Source organism: Vicia villosa, linkage group LG4 (assembly GCF_029867415.1).
Source record: "Vicia villosa cultivar HV-30 ecotype Madison, WI linkage group LG4, Vvil1.0, whole genome shotgun sequence".
In the NCBI taxonomy this organism is placed as follows: Eukaryota; Viridiplantae; Streptophyta; class Magnoliopsida; order Fabales; family Fabaceae; genus Vicia; species Vicia villosa.
The window spans coordinates 8,656,406-8,675,732 of record NC_081183.1 but is presented as its reverse complement, the minus strand read 5'-3'; the positions used below and the strand labels follow the sequence as shown (position 1 = coordinate 8,675,732).

Genomic DNA, 19,327 nt, shown 5'->3' with positions numbered 1-19,327 from the left:
TATACTAGTTGAGTAATCTGTATATTATTTTGAATAATAAATATAATACTTTGAGTAATATAAATAATATTTGAATATTTATGCACTGTGTATAAGAATATATCTTATGTACAAGACATCCCCACACTATACTATAATAATTGAATAATAATTAATAAATATATAATAAGATAGGACAAGAATGTTGAGCTTTTTAAGTTTCCACGTCACTTAATTGGAAGCTTTCAACGAGGACACATAGATGAAAAGCAAATAAGTGCATCGGATAAGTATAAAAGCAAAAAAAGAAAAGAATGAAGGATCCGAATTTTGGACGAACACGAACTACAAATCACAAATAGTAATTTCTCTTCACCTTCATTCTTTAACTCATTCTAACAACTTTTCATTTTATTTTATTTTTAACACTCTCTTCTCTCTCTCTTCTCTCTCTTTCATCTATATATCTATCTCTAATATAAGCTTCGCTTTTAGGATTTGAGTATTTTGGAATTGAAAATGGAGTCTGGGAAACTGATCGGATTCGTTGGATTGGATGAAATTGGATTACAGATCGCGTCATCGCTTCTTCGCCATGGTTACGCTGTTCAAGCTTTCGAGGTTTCTTCTTCTTTCTCTATACGCTCTTTCTAATTGCAAATCAGAATATATTTTCATTCCCAGTTTTTATTCATTTCATTTTGTTAAATTGATTTAAAATTACAAATGCAGCAACTTGCTTTTCTTTTATACTTCTGCTCTCAATAATTTTTACGTTATTTGACTGTGTTAGATATCAAACGTGTTAGATATCTAAAGATCTTTAATGCAAAAACGGTCTCGACAAAACGCGATGAGAAGATACCAATATCGATACTAAAAATTGTGATTAATTCATACTACAACGATAATTACGATCAAAGTCAATGTTGCGACATTTGTATCCACGGAGCACTGTCAGAAAAACTTTTATTGAATTTAATTGTTAAGTGAATCACTGCTGTTAATTTATTAGAAGTTTTTAATTTTTATTTTAATTTTTTAAAAAATAATATATATTTTTTTAATAATTGATAAATAAATTGATAATTAGTGAGTACAGCCGTATCGATCGCGATCGTTAGGTAATGAACATTCACGATATACACGGAAAATCTTTTGTTTTGTGATATCACTATTTTATTTTTTTAATAATACTTGGTTAAAAAAAAACTTGGTTAAATTTTTTTTTTTTTTTAATTTTTTTTTTTGAAATAAAGACTTTTGATTAATTTCAAAAAATCGGTAATTACAAAGGATCAAAACTAAATAATCAAAAAGACTAGCAAAACAAAGGATCAAAACTATCATCCTTCAATCGTAAGGATAACTATGTATTTCCTCAATTTCCTATTATTCCAACCTCTATAAACTATATACCGCCAAATTTTTTTATTTTATTTTTAATAATTGATAAATAAAATGATTAATTTATTTGCATAGTGTGTAATTTTGTTTACATGCCATACGATGATACGAATGACGCTTTTCCACATCATTTGATAAAATATCTCTAGTCATATGTTTTTACGTAGTTTATTTAATTTTATGATTATTTTGAATTATTTTTATTAAATTAATGTGACTATATATATCAAATTCAAAGTAGCAAAGACTTATCACTAGTTATTATCAGAGGTGTTCATGGGTTGGGTAAACCCAATAAACTCAGTAAAACCCACCCAAATCGATCCAAAAAAGTGGGTTGGGTCGTGTTATTGGGTGAATATGGTTTTCAAAAATGAAAACTCATTCAAAATAATTGGGTTACGGATAAACCCACACCCAACCCATAAAACCCATGAGTTATTGAGTGACTATATTTTTTTTTTTTTTTTTTTTTGTAATTTGACAAGTGATGACTTTGATGTTTTTAGTTTTGCTTGTTTCAATTTCAAATTTTTGAACATCTTTTATTAGTAAGTAATGATTTTAACTTATTTAGGATGCCACATTTTGATTATTTTGATGCCAATTCTAATAAATTGCAAGTATTTTATGCAATTCTAAGTTTTACTGTAATGTAACTTTGCTTTTTACAAATATATGTTTATGCTAAATTTCATTATACATTTTGACATTTGATGTTTAAAAAAACAACAATAATATATTAAACTATTCATTAAGAAAAAATGTAATATATCATTAATAATTATATAAGGAAAAATATTATTGGGTAACCCATTACCCAACCCAATCCAACCCACACATTTGTGGTTTTACCCAAACCAACCCAATGGTATTGTGGGTGATTATTTTTCCTCACCCAAACCAGTGTACCATGTACGGGTTGAGTTATGGTTTTGGCTAAATTCAACCCAAACCAACCCATGAACACCCCTAGTTATTATGAAACAACATATTTGAATTATAAGTTAATTAAATAAAATTTAATAAATTTATTATATGTTATTTTTATTTTGAATTTAATTGAAATACTTAATGAGTATAAAATATTTGATTTTTATTTTAAATTTTTTTAATGTAATACAATTGAATGTTCATGATGCATGTAAAATCTTTTATATTGACTGTGTGTATCAATTACACTATTTTATTTTGAGAAAAAAGGGTATACACTGACACAGTGTAAAATAATTTTATATTGTCAATCAATTACTACTACGTTAAATGTCAAATTACACTGTTATTTTTATTTTTAAAAAAGTCACGTGACATAGCTTATTGATGAATTTCAATTAGATGAAAATTTAGAATTATTTTACAATCAGTGCAGTATCTTTAACTTCTTTTTTTTTTTTAATTCTTTTAATATTAATTTAAATTTTTTAACATTTTTCCATTTTGAAATAAATAATATAATATGTTGAAAATTTTAAAAAATGGTAATTAAGGGGAGCGTAAATAATTTTCTTTCTAAAATATCAATAATAAAAAAAATATAGTTCGCAATCACATCTCAGATGACAAAAGACCAAAAATATATTTAATTAAATATTACAGAGCATATTCGAAAATGCAATACACTCTTTTCACATTAAGTGTGAATTTTGCTACTAAACTCTGGAACATAATCAAAGTAGAAAAGTTTAGGTAACTTCATGGCATACATAATGCGTGTTCAATTTAAACTTCATAAAAATATGCGTAACTTCATTGCTTTTATCATGTACTATTATTTCCATATTTTATGTATACCATTAAATTGAAAATTCAATAAAAAAAAATCATAAATCATAATATCATATTTATAAGCTCAAAAATTGACATACACACACTGGGGCTCACACATCCAACTTGATAATAATTTTTGAGATGCTACTTCAAGAAGTTTAGCAAAGTAGTTTATAGAATTTTATTTGTTCTCTCCATTTTGATTTTTTATTTTAGTTTATTTATTCTTCATCCATTTTGATTACTTGAAATAAATTTCAAAAGAACTGGATAATGCTTGAAATATTCTTTATCCTTTCTTAATAGTTTCCCTAAATATCTGGGCACAGTCTCTTAACTGAAATAAATTTTTCTGTAGATAAGTGATCCCATCATAAAAGAACTTGTAAAGATTGGAGGAATTAAATGTGCAAGCCCTTCAGAAGCAGGGAAAGGTAATTGTTATATCAGCTATATTGTTTAACTTTTTCATAGAACAAAGTTATGTTTGACAACCTTTGTCCTGGTTCGTTGCATTAGGCCATTTAAATTGAGTTAAAAAAAGTTGTAAAATAAGATATTATCCATATTTAATAACTTAGGTGCTTTTAAAATCAAATGCTGGATATGAACTTGAACTACATAAATATCATTTGAGGGATCAGAAGAGCTTGCGTAATTTGTAAGCCAACATTTTTCTAACGTAGAAGGAATCTTTGTTTTATGCGCGACCATGACATAACTGCTAAAATGTATTTTGATTTTGCAAAATGAATCCTATAGAAAGCTTGTCTCTCAAGTCTCAAGTTCTATTGAGCTACAAAGCTAAGACAAAGAATACAAACTTTTGAAATGTTTGGCAGGTTGGAAATTACTATATGAAAGAAAAGATAACCAAGTTTTGAACTTTTTACGGGCGGAACATCTGTTTTTGAAACAATCTGCTTTGCCATATTTCATGTATCTTGCAGCTCAGACTTTTATTACTTAGCGTATGTTTGGAAACCAGTTGAAATACCGCTGCCGCACGTTCAGTGTTGTTTTCACCATGATTTTGAAAAGCTACTAAGTGTAGCTTCTGGTCACCGTGGCCTCAAACGTGATTTTTCACCGTGAAAAAAAAAAATTCCAAACATAGGCTTAATCTGACTTTGCATCTAATAAACATCTTCTGGAGTGGAGATATAAATTTTTTCGATTAACTATTGCTGTTATTATTGGGGTTGTCATCATCTCCAAAAACAAATAGAATATTGTTTTGTCATTATCACCAATCAATAATGCATATTTTTTTCTCACTTGCAGGGGTAGCAGCTTTAGTTGTCCTTATATCTCACACAGATCAGATTCATGATCTGATTTTCGGGGACGAGGGTGCTTTAAAAGGTTTATATGGAGCCTTGTGACTTTAGACATTATTTATTTTTAAGGATCTTGATTCATTTAAAAAAAAAATCATTTTTTGAATATGCAGGTCTAAACCCAGATACAGTTCTTATTATTTGTTCAACCATACTACCATCAGCTCTCCATAAACTGGAGAAAGATTTGCAAGGTAACATGCGCCTTCTATGTTTTTTGGCTAATTAAAATGCTTGGTTCTTTGTAAAAGGAGTTCCTAACAAGTGATGCTTATTCCTCTGCATTCAGAATGCATAATTAGCCCTTTGATCATTTTAGCAGCTCTCATGTTAGTTGAATATTTGAGGATATGGTATGAAGCTATTGGAATTTTTTGGGTCAATGACTCAATGTGATACATCTGTTAATACTGCTTTATGTTTCTTACTGCTTAAGTCAAACAACATCAAGGTCTACAACTGAAAGCCCAAATTTTCAGGGCCTGCTTTAGAGTAATCTTAGGCTGAAAATAGGAAAAGAGGGAATAGTTAGTTTCAAAGAGAGCCTATGATGAAGGTGGGTTACTTCTCAAAAGTAACCATGTTTGTTTATCCTGTAGAATTTCAGAAGATTGCCTATGTTGTTGATGCATATGCCTCTTATGGGAGGTCTGATGCATTGAAGGGAAAAGTCACTGTAAGTTATTGTCTTATATTTATTATATGTTGCAAGTCTTTTCAACTAAAAATAAAGTCCTTGATTTTGATCAATTACTTAATCATCCTATCTTGCATCGGTTATTGCTGCTTGTACTACTTAGATTGTATCATCTGGAAGATCAGATGCCATTGCAAAAGTACGGCCTCTTCTTTCAGGTAAAGTTTTGAGACCTGTTTGGATATACAATAGACAAATATGATATGCCATAAAAATAAGTATCTTTTTTCCCCATCACACTAGTTAATATTTACTTTTTTATTGACAGCAATGTGTGAAAAGCTGTTCACATTTGAGGGTGAAATTGGTGGTGGCAGGTGCACATTCCTTCCTGCCCTTGCTAAGCCTAATTTTTTCATTATGTAAAATCTTTGAATGCCCCAGTTCTGTATATCCAAGCCTTGCAGATCCCCCCGCCCGTAAAACAAAAATTGCAAAATAACATGCCTCATGATTTACTTGGATAGTAATCCTACGATACTACAAAAGAAGTTAACAGTTTACTATATTGTGTTCTATTCGGTGTTTTTAGTTTAAAAATATTTACTACTCTTTTTCATTGCAGTAAGGCTAAAATGGTCTCTGTGATGCTGGAAGGAATTCATTTCATTGCTTCTGTGGAGGCTCTTTCTCTTGGTGTAAAAGCTGGAATTCATCCATGGATAATCTCTGATATAATTTCTAACGCCGCTGGAAATTCATGGTACGTGTTTAGTCAATATGATACTGCTAACTTTACATTAAACAAATTCTTGCATATAGTCGTACGGAATTACAATTGTTGATGTTGTATACTATATTTATTTAAAAAAAATTGTTTATTAGAAACAAGTTTTTTCAAGGCAGGGTGAGTGACTGAAAAATATTGAAAAAGGGGACTTTCCGTTATGACAAATATTGTTTGATGTCTATAAACTAAAATATTCTGGTTTCGGCACAAATAGAGTGCTGATTATTAAAACATGCCATGTACAACTTTGTTCAAATATTCTCTAATTGTAACCCCTCTCAATTATCGGAAGGTGGTGATATTTCATTTATTTTGCAGGGTATTCAAGAATAACGTTCCACTTTTGTTAAAGGGAGAGGTTAAGCATCAAATTCTTAACACTTTGATTAAGGAATTGGTAAGATATTTAGAATCAGAGAAGTAACTCACTTTTGAATTTCTTATTACGTTCCACTTTTGAATTTCTATTCCGCGGTAATGAAATCTCTTATTACTTTTTAGTTGGAAAAGAGTCACATTATTGTATTAATTTGGGTCTTGTTTTCAAAATTAGTGTTATGTTTATTTTACAGCAGCATTTCTTGTTGTTGTCATTCTTTTCTAAACATTTCTCGTCGGTAACTGAATTTGCTTTTATTCCAGGAAACAATTTTGGATATGGCTAAGTCACTTACTTTTCCACTTCCACTTTTGGCGACAACTCACCAGCAACTTATTCATGGTATGAAATCTAGTAAACTATGTAGTACGCATTTGCTGTCAAGTTTACGAAAAACAACCCATCTGCAGCAGACATAGTTTAGCAAATTCATTTTTTCAGGGATTTCACATATTTCTTCTGAGGATAATGGTGACACAACATTAATTAAGGTTAATTTCATATTCATCATTTTGAGTATTTCAATCAGAAGTTACTGTTTTTTGAGGCTATAGTGTCTTTTCTTTACTGTTAGAAATAAAGTAAATCGAAACATTATGTGCTGATTTTTTCTTTTATATTATCATGTAATTATTGTAATCCTAATTCTTTGTGATTGTATTTATAATATCATTCGTGTGCTCTTAACACATGATTTCATCCTAAGACTTTTGTTTCTCTTATCTTTCAAAAATTAACATAATTTTTCTTCTATTCATTATCATGACAGATTTGGGACAACGTTTATGGAGTGAAAGTTTCAGATGCGGCAAATGAAGAAGCATATAGCCCTGAGAAGCTTGCATCTGAAGTCATTACTTCTTCCAAAAGTGGGACTCGGGTTGGTTTTATTGGTCTTGGAGCAATGGGATTTGGCATGGCAACTCATTTGGTCAGATCAAACTTCAGTGTTTACGGTTATGATGTAATTTCTCTCTTTGGGATCTTAATCTCTATTGCATTAATTAAGTTTTAAATTTTCTGTAAAAGTTGATAATGGTGTCATAATAGTGAGTTGGTAACTGTATCCATCAATGATGCAAACTTTTGTCCACTTTACCAATAGCATTGGTATTTAAAAAGAAATTTCCCGTTGGAATGAATACTATAAGTATCTTTTCAAATCCTTATTTTTATTTTTGCTTTTAGGTGTATGAACCAACTCGAATCAGATTTTCAGATGCTGGTGGCTTTATTGGAAATTCTCCCGCGGAAGTCAGTAAAGGTAAATTGATACATACCATACTATGTAGTATATACCCAAAAAAATTTGTTGTTACATATAGACCTAGAAATGATCTGGTAATGTAATGAATAATAAGAATAAAAGTGACTTTTCTTTCTTGTGCAAGACTACAAAGGCCTGAAATATTGGCCCTGACACTAGGAATTGTTTTTCAACCGTATAGCATGTAAATATGAATGAAGTCAAACTTTACCATATTTTGTTCTAAGTGCATGATGTTTTCTGTAGTGGGCACTATTAACAAAATACTCATTCTGTGATGAATTTCAAAACTGATGATTTGGTGAGAAGTTCTTAACTCTTGATATGCTAGTTCACTAGTCATATTGTTGCTGACGATACCAGTTGTTATTCTTCTGGTTATGTAGAGTTTACTAAGAGAAACTTTATAGCATCCATCAATCAAGTGACTTATTGAGAGCTTCAATAAATCAATCTATCTAATAGTTTATTATCATTTCATTGTGTGCTAATGTTACCACAAAAAGTAGGCCGGTGAACTATTCAATTATTTACTCATTTGTTGCTCATAGGTCATAACTTTGATTTTTGTATCATTTTCGTAGTTGGTGTTTCTTAAACTGAGAGTACAGCTGTACGGATTAGTACAGCCTGTTTTAATTGGATTCTAATTATTTTTTGCATCAAAAGTATTCTCCAGGGTTCTTGTACTATATGTTCTTGGTTTTGTATTTGTCCATTTCGTGTATTATAGTTATTAGGGTGATATTCTCAATTAGTTTTTAATATTATTGATAGAATTACAAGCTCTTCCGCTAAAAAATTGAAACAAGCATATTCTGCATTTCATATAATGAAGAAACAGATCGGGAATATTATAAAATGCTAGTAAAACTTAAATGGTTTAGCTATTAGAACCAAGATCTTCTATGTAAGCTGTTAGAGTGCAGATTGATCTTTGGTGGTAATTAGCTTTGTGCATGATCACAAAACAAATGAGTTGCCTTTGACAAATATTGATCCCGTTTATTTCCTTTTGCTAAATGGTATTTTTCATGTAAATGAATTTGCTAGATTTCTACAAATAAAAATATCTCTATCACATTTCAAGTCCTCTACATCAATCCATTATTCGTATATTATTGCTTCCAGATGTTGATGTTCTCATTATCATGGTCGCAAATGAAGTTCAAGCAGAGAGTGTTTTGTATGGAGAAAATGGTGCTATTTCAGGTGTGCATATGTATCTTAATTGCCCTTATTATTATTATTATTATTATTATTATTATTATTATTATTATTATTATTATTATTATTATTATTATTATTATTTATTATTATTATTATTATTATTATTATTATTATTATTATTATTATTAATCCTTTTAACTGTACTTGATCCTTCTTTCTGCACTATGTAGTTCTTCCTTCGGGTGCATCTATCATTCTCTCTTCTACAGTTTCTCCGGCATACGTGAGTCAGCTAGAACGTAGATTGCAAAGTATGTTACTACTCCTTCCTTTGTGATGATTATCTAATGTGTATTATGATTCTGAAGTAATTTTTTCATTTCCATTTTTATGCAAGAGAAAATTGAATTTTGGGTTTGTCAACTCCCAAATGTTATAACGGGCTTGAGTTTTTATGATTATTTTTACGCGACAAGCAAGTAGAAGAAAAACTAAATTTAAAATTTTATTAGCCTAGTTGTAAATTGTTTGAATATATAATAATAAAGTAGGAGGCAAAACTAGTATAATTCAATAATCGGTTTAAGGTTTCTGGCCAAGTATGAGGCATGAAGGCATGCTATGTTTTTGAAAATCTTCAAGATTAATCTTAGCTTCAGCTTTATAGGTGTCGTGCAAAATGGATAAGTATACCATCCTGCCAGCTTGTATTTTCAATTAACAACAAGTGTGAAGTGTCCCTCGCACTTGCAAATACCCTGAAGAACCGTGCAAGTTAAAATTGGACAGAAATAGACTGTTTTCAGTTATTATCCCAGTGACACTGAAGTTTTTACTGTTACAAATCGTTGATTAAAATTTCTGGACATTGAACACTCCTTATCTCTGAAACGAGGTTTATTGTAGCTATATACAGTGTCTATATCTTGATTTGATGTACTTGGCTAGAAGTTTAATGGTGATGCTTAAAGCTTTTAGGGAAATTTCTCTATGTTTGTTTTCTCCCCATCAAATATATATCAAATTCTTAAAAAGATGTGTGATAATACTAGTCTAAATGTGCAGAATCCTCTTCTATTTTAGGACCATGTTTTTATGATCGAATAGAAAAAATTGCTTGTATAAATGTTTGTAGATGATTATTTTTTGTGAGTTTAATTACTGTGCCCTGACAATTCAACATGATATAGTAGATACATAAATGCAATTTGTGGATTTTTTTTATTTGAACCTTAGTCATGGACCATGGTTGCCTGTATGATATTCACAAGGAATATAATTTCTTTATCCTGACTGCTTTTCAGAGGTCATTTTATAGCATGTTTTTATTCCTTCAATGAAGAAATTAGTTGTCTAATTATTAATTTTTAACATGAAAATAACACAGATGGAGGAAAAAGTTTAAAGTTGGTGGATGCCCCTGTTTCTGGTGGTGTTCAGAGGGCATCATTGGGAACACTTACGGTATTAAATACATCTTTGGTTTTTAGTTAAATTGCTCTTTTGATTTTGTGGACTGAGCCACTGAAGTCATGTATATTTCTCAGATAATGGCTTCAGGGACTAATGAAGCTCTCACAAGTGTCGGTAATGTCTTAGGAGGTAAGAAGTACTTAGCATAGAAGTATATAATGTTAATACAGTATCTGGGTTAACAGATTTCTGAAATAGTTTTCTGGCTAATTCACTTTGATTCTTTTTAACCAGCCTTGAGCGAAAAGCTTTATATTATCAAAGGTGTTTGTGGTTCTGGAAGGTATTGTTCAATTTTATAAGTCAATCGTTCTTTATCCATTTTAGATTTTTAGTCCTATGTCGCATACTAGTGCTACTTTCTATATGCATGAAACATGTAATTCAATGCCGAATCTGTTAGAAGGTGACAGTAAAGTTGAGTTCAAACTAATGTATAACATCATTTTGGTCTATTTTGTTCTCCAGTGGTATAAAGATGGTTAACCAATTGCTAGCTGGAGTTCATATTGCATCAGCTGCTGAGGCAATGGCATTTGCAGCAAGATTGGGTTTGAATACCAGATTATTGTTTGATTTTATTACAACTAGTGGGGGAACATCCTGGTATGTCTCTTCCATGAAGTGATCACTTTCTCCTCCCTTCTCTTCCCCTGGCCAAATACGAAAAATTAGGAACAAAATCAAAGTCATTCAAATATTTTCATAACCATCTTTCGAGGTCATGAGTGTGTTCATGGCTTCTCTTCCATACTCTGCTAATGGCTATTTCAAAGGATAGTCACTGATCACCGTTTATTTCCAACTCTTAATTTGGAGGACTTCTTATACCTCTCCCCAGTTGTCTAACCCCCCACCACCAGCCCCAAACAACTGTTATAGATATGAATAGAAAGTGTTACTGTTATGCTTAAGAGATGTCTCCTGTTTCAGGATGTTTGAAAATCGCGTTCCACACATGCTAGATAATGATTACACACCTTATTCAGCACTTGATATCTTCGTGAAGGATATGGTAAGAAAGAGTCTATTTTTCTCTCTATGTTTAGTAGGGTCACTGGGAGACACATGATATGAATAACATTTTAAGATTTCTTTATTGAATATCTTTTCACATTCAGGGAATCGTTACTCGTGAATCCGCTTCCTTAAAAGTTCCACTTCAACTATCAACTATAGTTCACCAACTGTATTTGTCAGGTGCTGAATATTACTTATGATTTTATGACGTGTTTTTCACTTCAATTTGGTTGTTCCGATTTCAAATTTTGTTTGTTAATTTTTTAATAAAGCATAATCCTTCGGGGCAGGGGATAGGAAGCCTTATTTCAAATCACATTAAACTAAAGGAAGAAAAAGAAGAGGATTGAGATGAACTTGTCCATATGATGGATGAAGGGTGATGCATTTAGGATCTATTTATCCATGCTCTTATTTAAAATGAACCTCATCCTTTTATATGGAGTGGCATTGAGATACTGCAGAATACGACACCTGTCTATATACATCCTAGTTAGTTAGTTTCCATCTAAGGATCAATCACATTTTCTTTGAGAAATGAAAATGCCTTGTTTTGAGTGGATTCACTTCAACCTCTAGGAAATACTTGAATTTCCCAAAGACTTTCATCTCAAGTTCTGGCGCTAACTTCTTCGTGAGCATGCATTTACCTCTCAATCGGATCATCTCCTTTGATAATAGATGAGTGACATATACAAAAGTACAATTAGTTTACCTCCTGTGTAGTTTACCTCCTCTAATATGGATGACTTCTGCTAGTAAATAAGAAAAAAAAAAAAAAAGAAGGAAATACAATGTATGCTAATAGTTATAGATACAATATTACTTACAACAATAATCAAACTATTGATTCCTACCTTGCAGGTGCATCTCAATATGCTTAAGGATACATCTATTCTGATATATACATACTAAGCCAATTGGAAAAGGCTATTCGTAACGGCTGAATTGTTTCAATAAGATCTTAAGTTTGAATGCTCATTATTTGGTAACCAAACAGAAAACATGTAAAAGTAAAAGTCAGTTACATAGTTTTTAGAAGAAAACAACTACAGAAGTATTTTTCCATAAGTTGCGGTCGGTATCAAATAGCAAATTCTTAATGTCCTATTGTGAATCTCGTCTAAATAGTTTTCAACAAATAATGCAAATTAGAAAGAAAAAAAAAAGAGGCGAAAATGACTGTTAGAAATTGTAAGTACTTGCTCAAACTTGTAACATTGTTGTATAGGTTCTGCTGCTGGCTGGGGAAGAAAAGATGATGCTGGTGTGGTCAAGGTATGAGCATCTAATGACAATTGCACATTTACATTGCTAATAATTACATAATATGCGCCTATGACAATAATTGCACATTTACAGCAGTACTTAATGTTCTTTTCCTTCTCCTTTGACCCCCCACCTAAAAGCAAATCATCGGCAATGACAACATCACAATCATTAGATATAGTTGTGTTTATTCTTCAGCCATTAAAATGCTAAGAAGATTTTGTTAAGAGAATATTAAACATTAGGTAAGAAAACACCTTGATTAGAATAATCAGAAGGCTGTGTTAACTTTTTATACAGTTTTATGAGACACTTACTGGTGTTAGAGTTGAAGGGAAACTTGAGTCTCCCAGGAAAGATGCTGTGTTGAATTCTCTTCCACCTGAGTGGCCTCAAGATCATGTTCTTGACATTCAAAAATTAAAAGAAAGCAATTCAAAGATTTTGGTCGTTCTGGATGATGATCCAACAGGAACACAAACTGTTCATGATATTGAAGTATTAACAGAATGGTAAGTGTTGTTCAGTTTGTTTTGTCATTTCTCAGTGCTTGGCAGGATTCATTCTACTTTTAATATTATAATACTGTCTCAAACCAAACTGCCAAAACCACCACTATTTTTATATGAGCTAATTTTAGTCATTTTTTATAATTAGTGATAGTTTAATCATGATATTTGAACGAAATGCAAGATGGTCTTTTAGAAGTATTAGAATTAGAGTTTGGCCTAACTCAGCCATACAAAATTAGAATTAGAGTTTAGGTTCTATGTCTAACAAATGTGGGACTTGAGATTTTCTCATTACTGTGCAGGACTGTTGATTCACTGACTGATCAGTTTAGAAGACGTCCAAAATGTTTTTTCATTTTGACAAATTCTAGGGCGCTGAGTTCTGACAAGGTAAAGAGCTTAGTCAACATGTACCAATAAATCCATAACTTTTATTTAGGTATTAAATACAAAAGCTATATGCTCATCTGTTCTCAATTATGGGCACAGGTAAAAATTTAGAATACTATAAAAACAAAAATAGACCACATATTTATGGGTTACAAAGCATAATACCGTATTCTATTGTTTCCCTATAACTGGAAAAGCATGCTATTAGAAGTACAACTAAAAAGTGTTTGTATCTTCACTTCAATATTGACATGTAAGGTTTGAGCTGAACAATGTCTTTAGCTGTAATAGTTGCAGCACTGAGGTATCTCGGTTCTATCCAATAAAAGTACTAAGCTACCTGAGCCATGCAATAGTTGCAGTACTGAGGTACATAGGGGCCATCGGATAAACATACCTCTAAATCTATGTAAGCTATGTGATAGTTGCATTGCAGCACTTATGCATCTAAATGACATAGCATCAAATTCTTCAAAAAAAACCTGATGCATGGGCCGTTCTCCAAACCAGAGTCAAGCTATTAGATATTTCAATAATAAGTAATCGTGAGTGTTATGAAATTCATAATAACTTGCATTTAATCTTTGACAGGCCACTATATTGATAAAGGAGATTTGCAAAAATCTAGACACTGCAGCAAAATCAGTTAACAACATTGATTTTACGGTGGTTTTGAGGGGAGATTCAACTTTGCGCGGTCATTTTCCAGAGGCAAGGATGACATGTTTTAGCTCAGTAGTTATTGTAAACTATGATAATGAGAATTATGCTTCAATTTGGAAAATGACACGGCTGTTGTTTACAGGAACCAGATGCTGTTACTTCAGTATTGGGTGAAATGGATGCATGGATTATTTGTCCATTTTTCCTTCAGGGAGGCCGTTACACTATTAACGATACACATTTTGTTGCTGATTCCGAACTGTATGTCTTTCCATTCATAACTAAGTATAGGGATTATAAATAAATTGATACAAAGTTATAATCCAACTTAATTTTTCCCGCAGGCTTATTCCTGCAGGGGAAACAGAGTTTGCCAAAGATGCTTCCTTTGGCTACAAATCTTCTAACCTACGTGATGTAAAAGTTTTTGTCCCTCTCATTTATTTGATCTATGTAATTTATATTTTCTTATTAATGTTTAGGAAAATAATAGTTTGAGTTTTTTAATCCAAATATAGTGGGTAGAGGAGAAGACAAATGGGCGCATACTTGCAAGTAGCGTTGTATCTATTTCTATCCATCTTTTGAGGAATGGGGGGCCAGATGCAGTTTGTCAGCATCTAAGCAATTTGAAGAAGGTATGCAAAATTAGAAATATATCTGATTTCCTTTAATTTCTAAGAACACGTTGATTTGTTTTTTTGCCTAAGCAAGATATTATGTTTAAATAGAGAGGTATTCAATTCACTTACTGAGATTAGTATATTGTATTAAGCAGGGGTCAGTATGCATAGTTAATGCAGCCAGTGAAAGAGACATGACTGTATTTGCACTTGGAATGATCAAGGTAATACTTCTTTCGCCTCCTATGTGTTTTCCCCCCCTTTCTGCGTGTTTTGTTACTGATGAAAATGTTCTTCTATTGTTCTGTCTTGTTAACAGGCAGAGTTGTTAGGGAAACGTTTCTTGTGTCGCACTGCTGCTAGCTTTGTATCTGCCTGCATTGGAATCATCTCTAAGCCTCCGGTGTTGCCAAAGGATATAGGAATATCTAGAGAAAGGAATGGAGGTTTGATAATTGTGGGATCTTATGTTCCAAAAACGACAAAGCAGGTGAAAAATTAAATCAAGTTATTGATATCAAATTTCCCAAGCAAGCCCATTTTCTCATTTTTTTTTCTCATGCTTATGATCCCAGGTTGAGCAGCTTAAATTACAGTGTGGTCAGTTCTTAAGAAATATCGAGGTGAGCGATACCCTAATTTTCTTTTCATCATTTGTTGTTAATTTAAATCCTCTCATGTAAGGAACTATAATGAAAATCTGTTTAGTGGAAGCATTCATTTTTATGTTTAGTACACTCTTTCTTTTTAAATTTTATATGCTGGTCTAGTTAAGATTTTTTTTTTTGTAATAGGTTTCTGTTGAAAAACTTGCCATGGGGTCTATTGAGGAGAGGGAGGATGAAATCAGTAGAGCAGCTGAATTAGCGGATGTATATCTTAAATCTCATAAAGACACACTGATAATGACCAGCCGAAATCTCATAACTGGGAAATGTTTGTCTCCATTTTTTTTAAATTTCTTCTTTCCACTTCTTTCTTGCCAAGATTTTATAATTTTTTTAGCATTCAAGGTCATCTCTATGACAGCTTCTCTATTCATGTTATGACCATACAAAAACTGCTAGTGCATTTAAATTTGGGAACCAATTTTTATGCCCCTCGTTTTAATCTTCTAGTTTATTTTCAAATTTGCAGCTGCCTCTGAGAGTTTGGACATTAACTATAAAGTGAGTTCTGCTCTGGTGGAAATATTGAAAAGAATAACGATAAAACCTCGTTACATAATTGCAAAGGTACTCTATGTTTAAATAAATTAGTGAACATGCATTTTGTCGTTTAATTTGTTACATGTTTGTATTAAGAGCTAATATTTAAATGTTATTGATTATGTATAGAAGATTTTGTTGCTTATCCATCTCACCTTCTCCTTTTTATAAGTTAATAAAACGTTCATGTTTGATGGTTGATCAGATAATATCCAATGACATATCATTTTTATGGATATGTCTCAAGTTTTGATCTAACACTGACAGATAGTACTTTTTCTAGGGTGGTATTACCTCTTCAGACCTTGCTACAAAAGCCCTTGGTGCAAAATGTGCCAAGATTGTTGGACAAGCACTCGCTGGTATTCCCTTGTGGCAACTAGGCCCTGAAAGTAGACATCCTGGAGTTCCTTACATTGTTTTCCCAGGTAAGTTTTTTTAGTTGTAATTTTATATTTTTCTAAGGCACATTTTCTAACTAAGTCTGAGTATCTGGTACTGTAAAATCGATATCTTCATTCTAGATCTCGTCGTAATTAGCTAAACTAATCTGTCTTTGGTAGGTAATGTTGGTGACAGCGGAGCATTGGCAGAAGTCGTGAAGTCCTGGACTTGTCCAACGACATTTTCATCAACAAAAGAGATTCTTAACGTAAGGATAATCTGGTTCAAGGTTTCACAGCAAGTATTGGTGAATGTTGACTTTTGTTCTTTTTGTCATAAAGAATGCAGAAAAGGGTGGATATGCTGTTGGAGCTTTTAACGTCTATAATTTGGAAGGAGTTGACGCTGTTGTTTCTGCTGCAGAGGAAGAGCAAAGTCCTGCAATATTACAGGTCAGAAGCACACTTCACCCCCAAAGGGATCTTGAATGAGTATATTTTTTAAATATATAACCATTTCTATCCTTTTCACGTACCAACCTAGGATAGTTTATTCATTGAAAATTTGCTAAAATGAATGAAATCTCTGTAGTGGAAATTCTAAAATTTCTAAGAATAACAGCTTAATAAATATAACTTCATGATCCTCGATTCTTTTCAATTTCCATCCTAGAAAATTGCATTATTATAGCTTGGTGATCAAATTCGTTTGAGGAAATAATAGAAATATTATAACCTGCAGAGTTTTGGATTAATTTTGAAGCAATTTATAATTAACGTTATTGCATTGTTGATTGATTGTTTCATATTAGTGATTGTTAGAATATAAGATATTTAAAAGATATTATAAGATATTATGATATATTATATTAGAATAACTGAAGTTATTTCCAATTTCCATCTTACAAGCTGGTTTTGTAAAGTTGAGTTAAAATTGATTTATTTATTTATTTTTTAATTGGTGTTTCTTAAGTAATTTTGTATAACCTATTATATTCAGATTCATCCCGGTTCTTGGAAGCAAGGAGGAATTCCCTTGGTTGCTTGTTGCATTTCTGCTGCAGAGCGTGCTAGTGTAAGTGGCAATGATTGTTTGAATTATTTTATTTCATTTAATTTTTTCTTTCTTCATTTTTTAATAAGAATGCAAAAATTATTTGAAGTGAATAGACATCTAAGTAGTACTACTATGTAAGAAAAGTTATTTGTCAAGATGAAACAAGGGGCGCCTGATAAAATAAAACTAAAAAATTTGTCTCACCATTTTCCATCATATCTTTATCACAGTTAAGCTTTCAGTTAAGCATTACATGAGTTTTTCATCTCCGTGTTAGCAATTTATAAGAAAAAAAAAATTAAAGAACTGGAAATGTTTTCAGAAAGTAAACGGAGACTAGTGTTTCATATTCTTTGGATGACTCAAAAGAAACTAGTATCAATTAACAAAATAAATGAGGATGTTACTCAATATCTGATTTCCAGTGATCTTATGCCGATGAGGAGAGCACGGAGATCTTTACTTAGACTTGGATAAATATTAGTTTGTGTATTGTTATATTTCACTATCAATATTTCTAGCAGGTGCCCATCGGTGTTCACTTTGATCATGGAACTTCAAAGCAAGATCTTATGGAAGCTCTTGAACTGGTAATTTTCTTTTTTACTTGCATAAGCTCATACTACAGCACAAATTCAATGTCAAAGATGATGTGGCATGCATTAATGGTCATTTGTTGCTTTATCATCTCGATACTTTTCTAAAGTATTATATGTTTGAATGAAACAATTCCAGGGATTCAGTTCTATGATGGTGGATGGTTCACATCTTTTGTTTGATGAAAATGTTGCATACACAAAATTCATATCATTATTGGCTCACTCAAAAGATATGTTTGTTGAAGCTGAGTTGGGAAGATTGTCGGGGACAGAGGATGGCTTGACTGTCGAAGAGTATGAAGCCAAGCTAACAGATGTTAATATGGTCATAATCTCCTCTATAACATAAGATCTCAAATTATTCTTCGTTGCTCGACATTGCTACTTTTATTAATGTCGGTCTCATTAATTTCAGGCTGAAAAATTCATTGATGAGACTGGCATAGATGCTTTGGCAGTATGTATTGGTAATGTGCATGGAAAGTACCCGGCAAGTGGACCAAAGCTCAGATTAGATTTGCTTAAGGTGATAATATACTTTTGCTTGTAATGTCCATCGAAACCATACTTTTGCTTAAGGTGATAATATACTTTTGACATTCTACGATATTTAGGAGCTGCATGCTTTGAGCTCGAAGAAAGGAGTTATTCTAGTGCTTCACGGTGCATCGGGTTTGGGCGAAGAACTTGTTAAGGTACAGTGTAGTAATAAGTAACATTTATTTGTGAGAGCAGTTTAGATTTGAAAGTTCATATTGCTAACCTTGTAAGCTCTTCTTGATTCCTGACAGGAATGCATAAAACTAGGCGTTAGAAAGTTCAATGTGAACACTGAAGTAAGACAAGCATACATGGACTCTCTCGGTACGCCCCAAAAAGATCTTGTTCATGTTATGGCTTCTGCAAAGGAAGCCATGAAAGGTGTGGTTGCGGAAAAGATGCGTCTGTTTGGTTCAGCGAAAAAAGCATGATCTACAAGATTTATTTGCTAGGATTAATGGTGACTATCAACTGCATGTTAGTTTGCTATTATGCAGTTTTCTAATAAAGAATATTACAGCATCATTGATTCATTATTATTTATCAACATCTTCAATTCAATAAATGATTGCATTTCTCAATTACTTGTCTAACACTTGTACTTTTTCTTTTGAGGGTTTTCACAATTTTAGTTGCAAAACTTTGAGAAAGCAAGATAGCTTGTTTATCCTTAAAATTTGATTAGGCATTAAAAGGGATTTTGGCTTATTAAATGAAAGACGATTCAACCAATCTCTCTGATGATAGAGCCAAACATTTCTTACGTAAAAAGGTTTTGAAATTTTCTTAATTTTTATTTAAATTTAAAATTTGTTTAAGAGAAAAGAAAAACATAAAATTGAGGAATATAAACA

The 19,327-nt window shown here is 31.8% G+C and overlaps 1 protein-coding gene across 1 annotated transcript; it reads left to right on the top strand.

Moving 5' to 3' along the window:
• The first annotated feature begins 204 nt into the window (after positions 1-204).
• On the top strand, positions 205-19,054 carry LOC131594441 (uncharacterized). The gene is made up of 43 exons (XM_058866573.1): positions 205-340; positions 475-600; positions 3,512-3,587; positions 4,438-4,518; positions 4,607-4,687; positions 5,093-5,169; positions 5,294-5,348; positions 5,459-5,507; positions 5,756-5,893; positions 6,239-6,317; positions 6,563-6,641; positions 6,741-6,790; positions 7,069-7,263; positions 7,488-7,563; positions 8,698-8,778; positions 8,967-9,047; positions 10,124-10,200; positions 10,284-10,338; positions 10,444-10,492; positions 10,678-10,815; positions 11,143-11,224; positions 11,331-11,409; positions 12,461-12,507; positions 12,799-13,010; positions 13,313-13,400; positions 13,992-14,111; positions 14,206-14,324; positions 14,408-14,480; positions 14,582-14,701; positions 14,842-14,910; positions 15,006-15,176; positions 15,262-15,309; positions 15,481-15,622; positions 15,824-15,921; positions 16,178-16,322; positions 16,458-16,546; positions 16,620-16,730; positions 17,278-17,352; positions 17,859-17,924; positions 18,070-18,258; positions 18,349-18,459; positions 18,548-18,628; positions 18,725-19,054. Exons 2-43 carry the CDS (start codon positions 499-501, stop codon positions 18,902-18,904), a joined length of 4,134 nt encoding a protein of 1,377 aa, XP_058722556.1. The 5' UTR covers positions 205-340; positions 475-498; the 3' UTR covers positions 18,905-19,054.
• The last annotated feature ends 273 nt before the right edge of the window (positions 19,055-19,327 follow it).

What these genes read in the sequence shown, in the direction of transcription:
- LOC131594441 (XM_058866573.1), top strand. Translation starts at nt 499, where the DNA reads ATGGAGTCTGGGAAACTGATCGGATTCGTTGGATTGGATGAAATTGGA. An exon ending in AACGCCGCTGGAAATTCATG is followed by an intron (nt 5,894 to 6,238) that starts GTACGTGTTTAG and finishes TTTATTTTGCAG; the next exon opens with GGTATTCAAGAATAACGTTC. An exon ending in ACACTTTGATTAAGGAATTG is followed by an intron (nt 6,318 to 6,562) that starts GTAAGATATTTA and finishes CTTTTATTCCAG; the next exon opens with GAAACAATTTTGGATATGGC.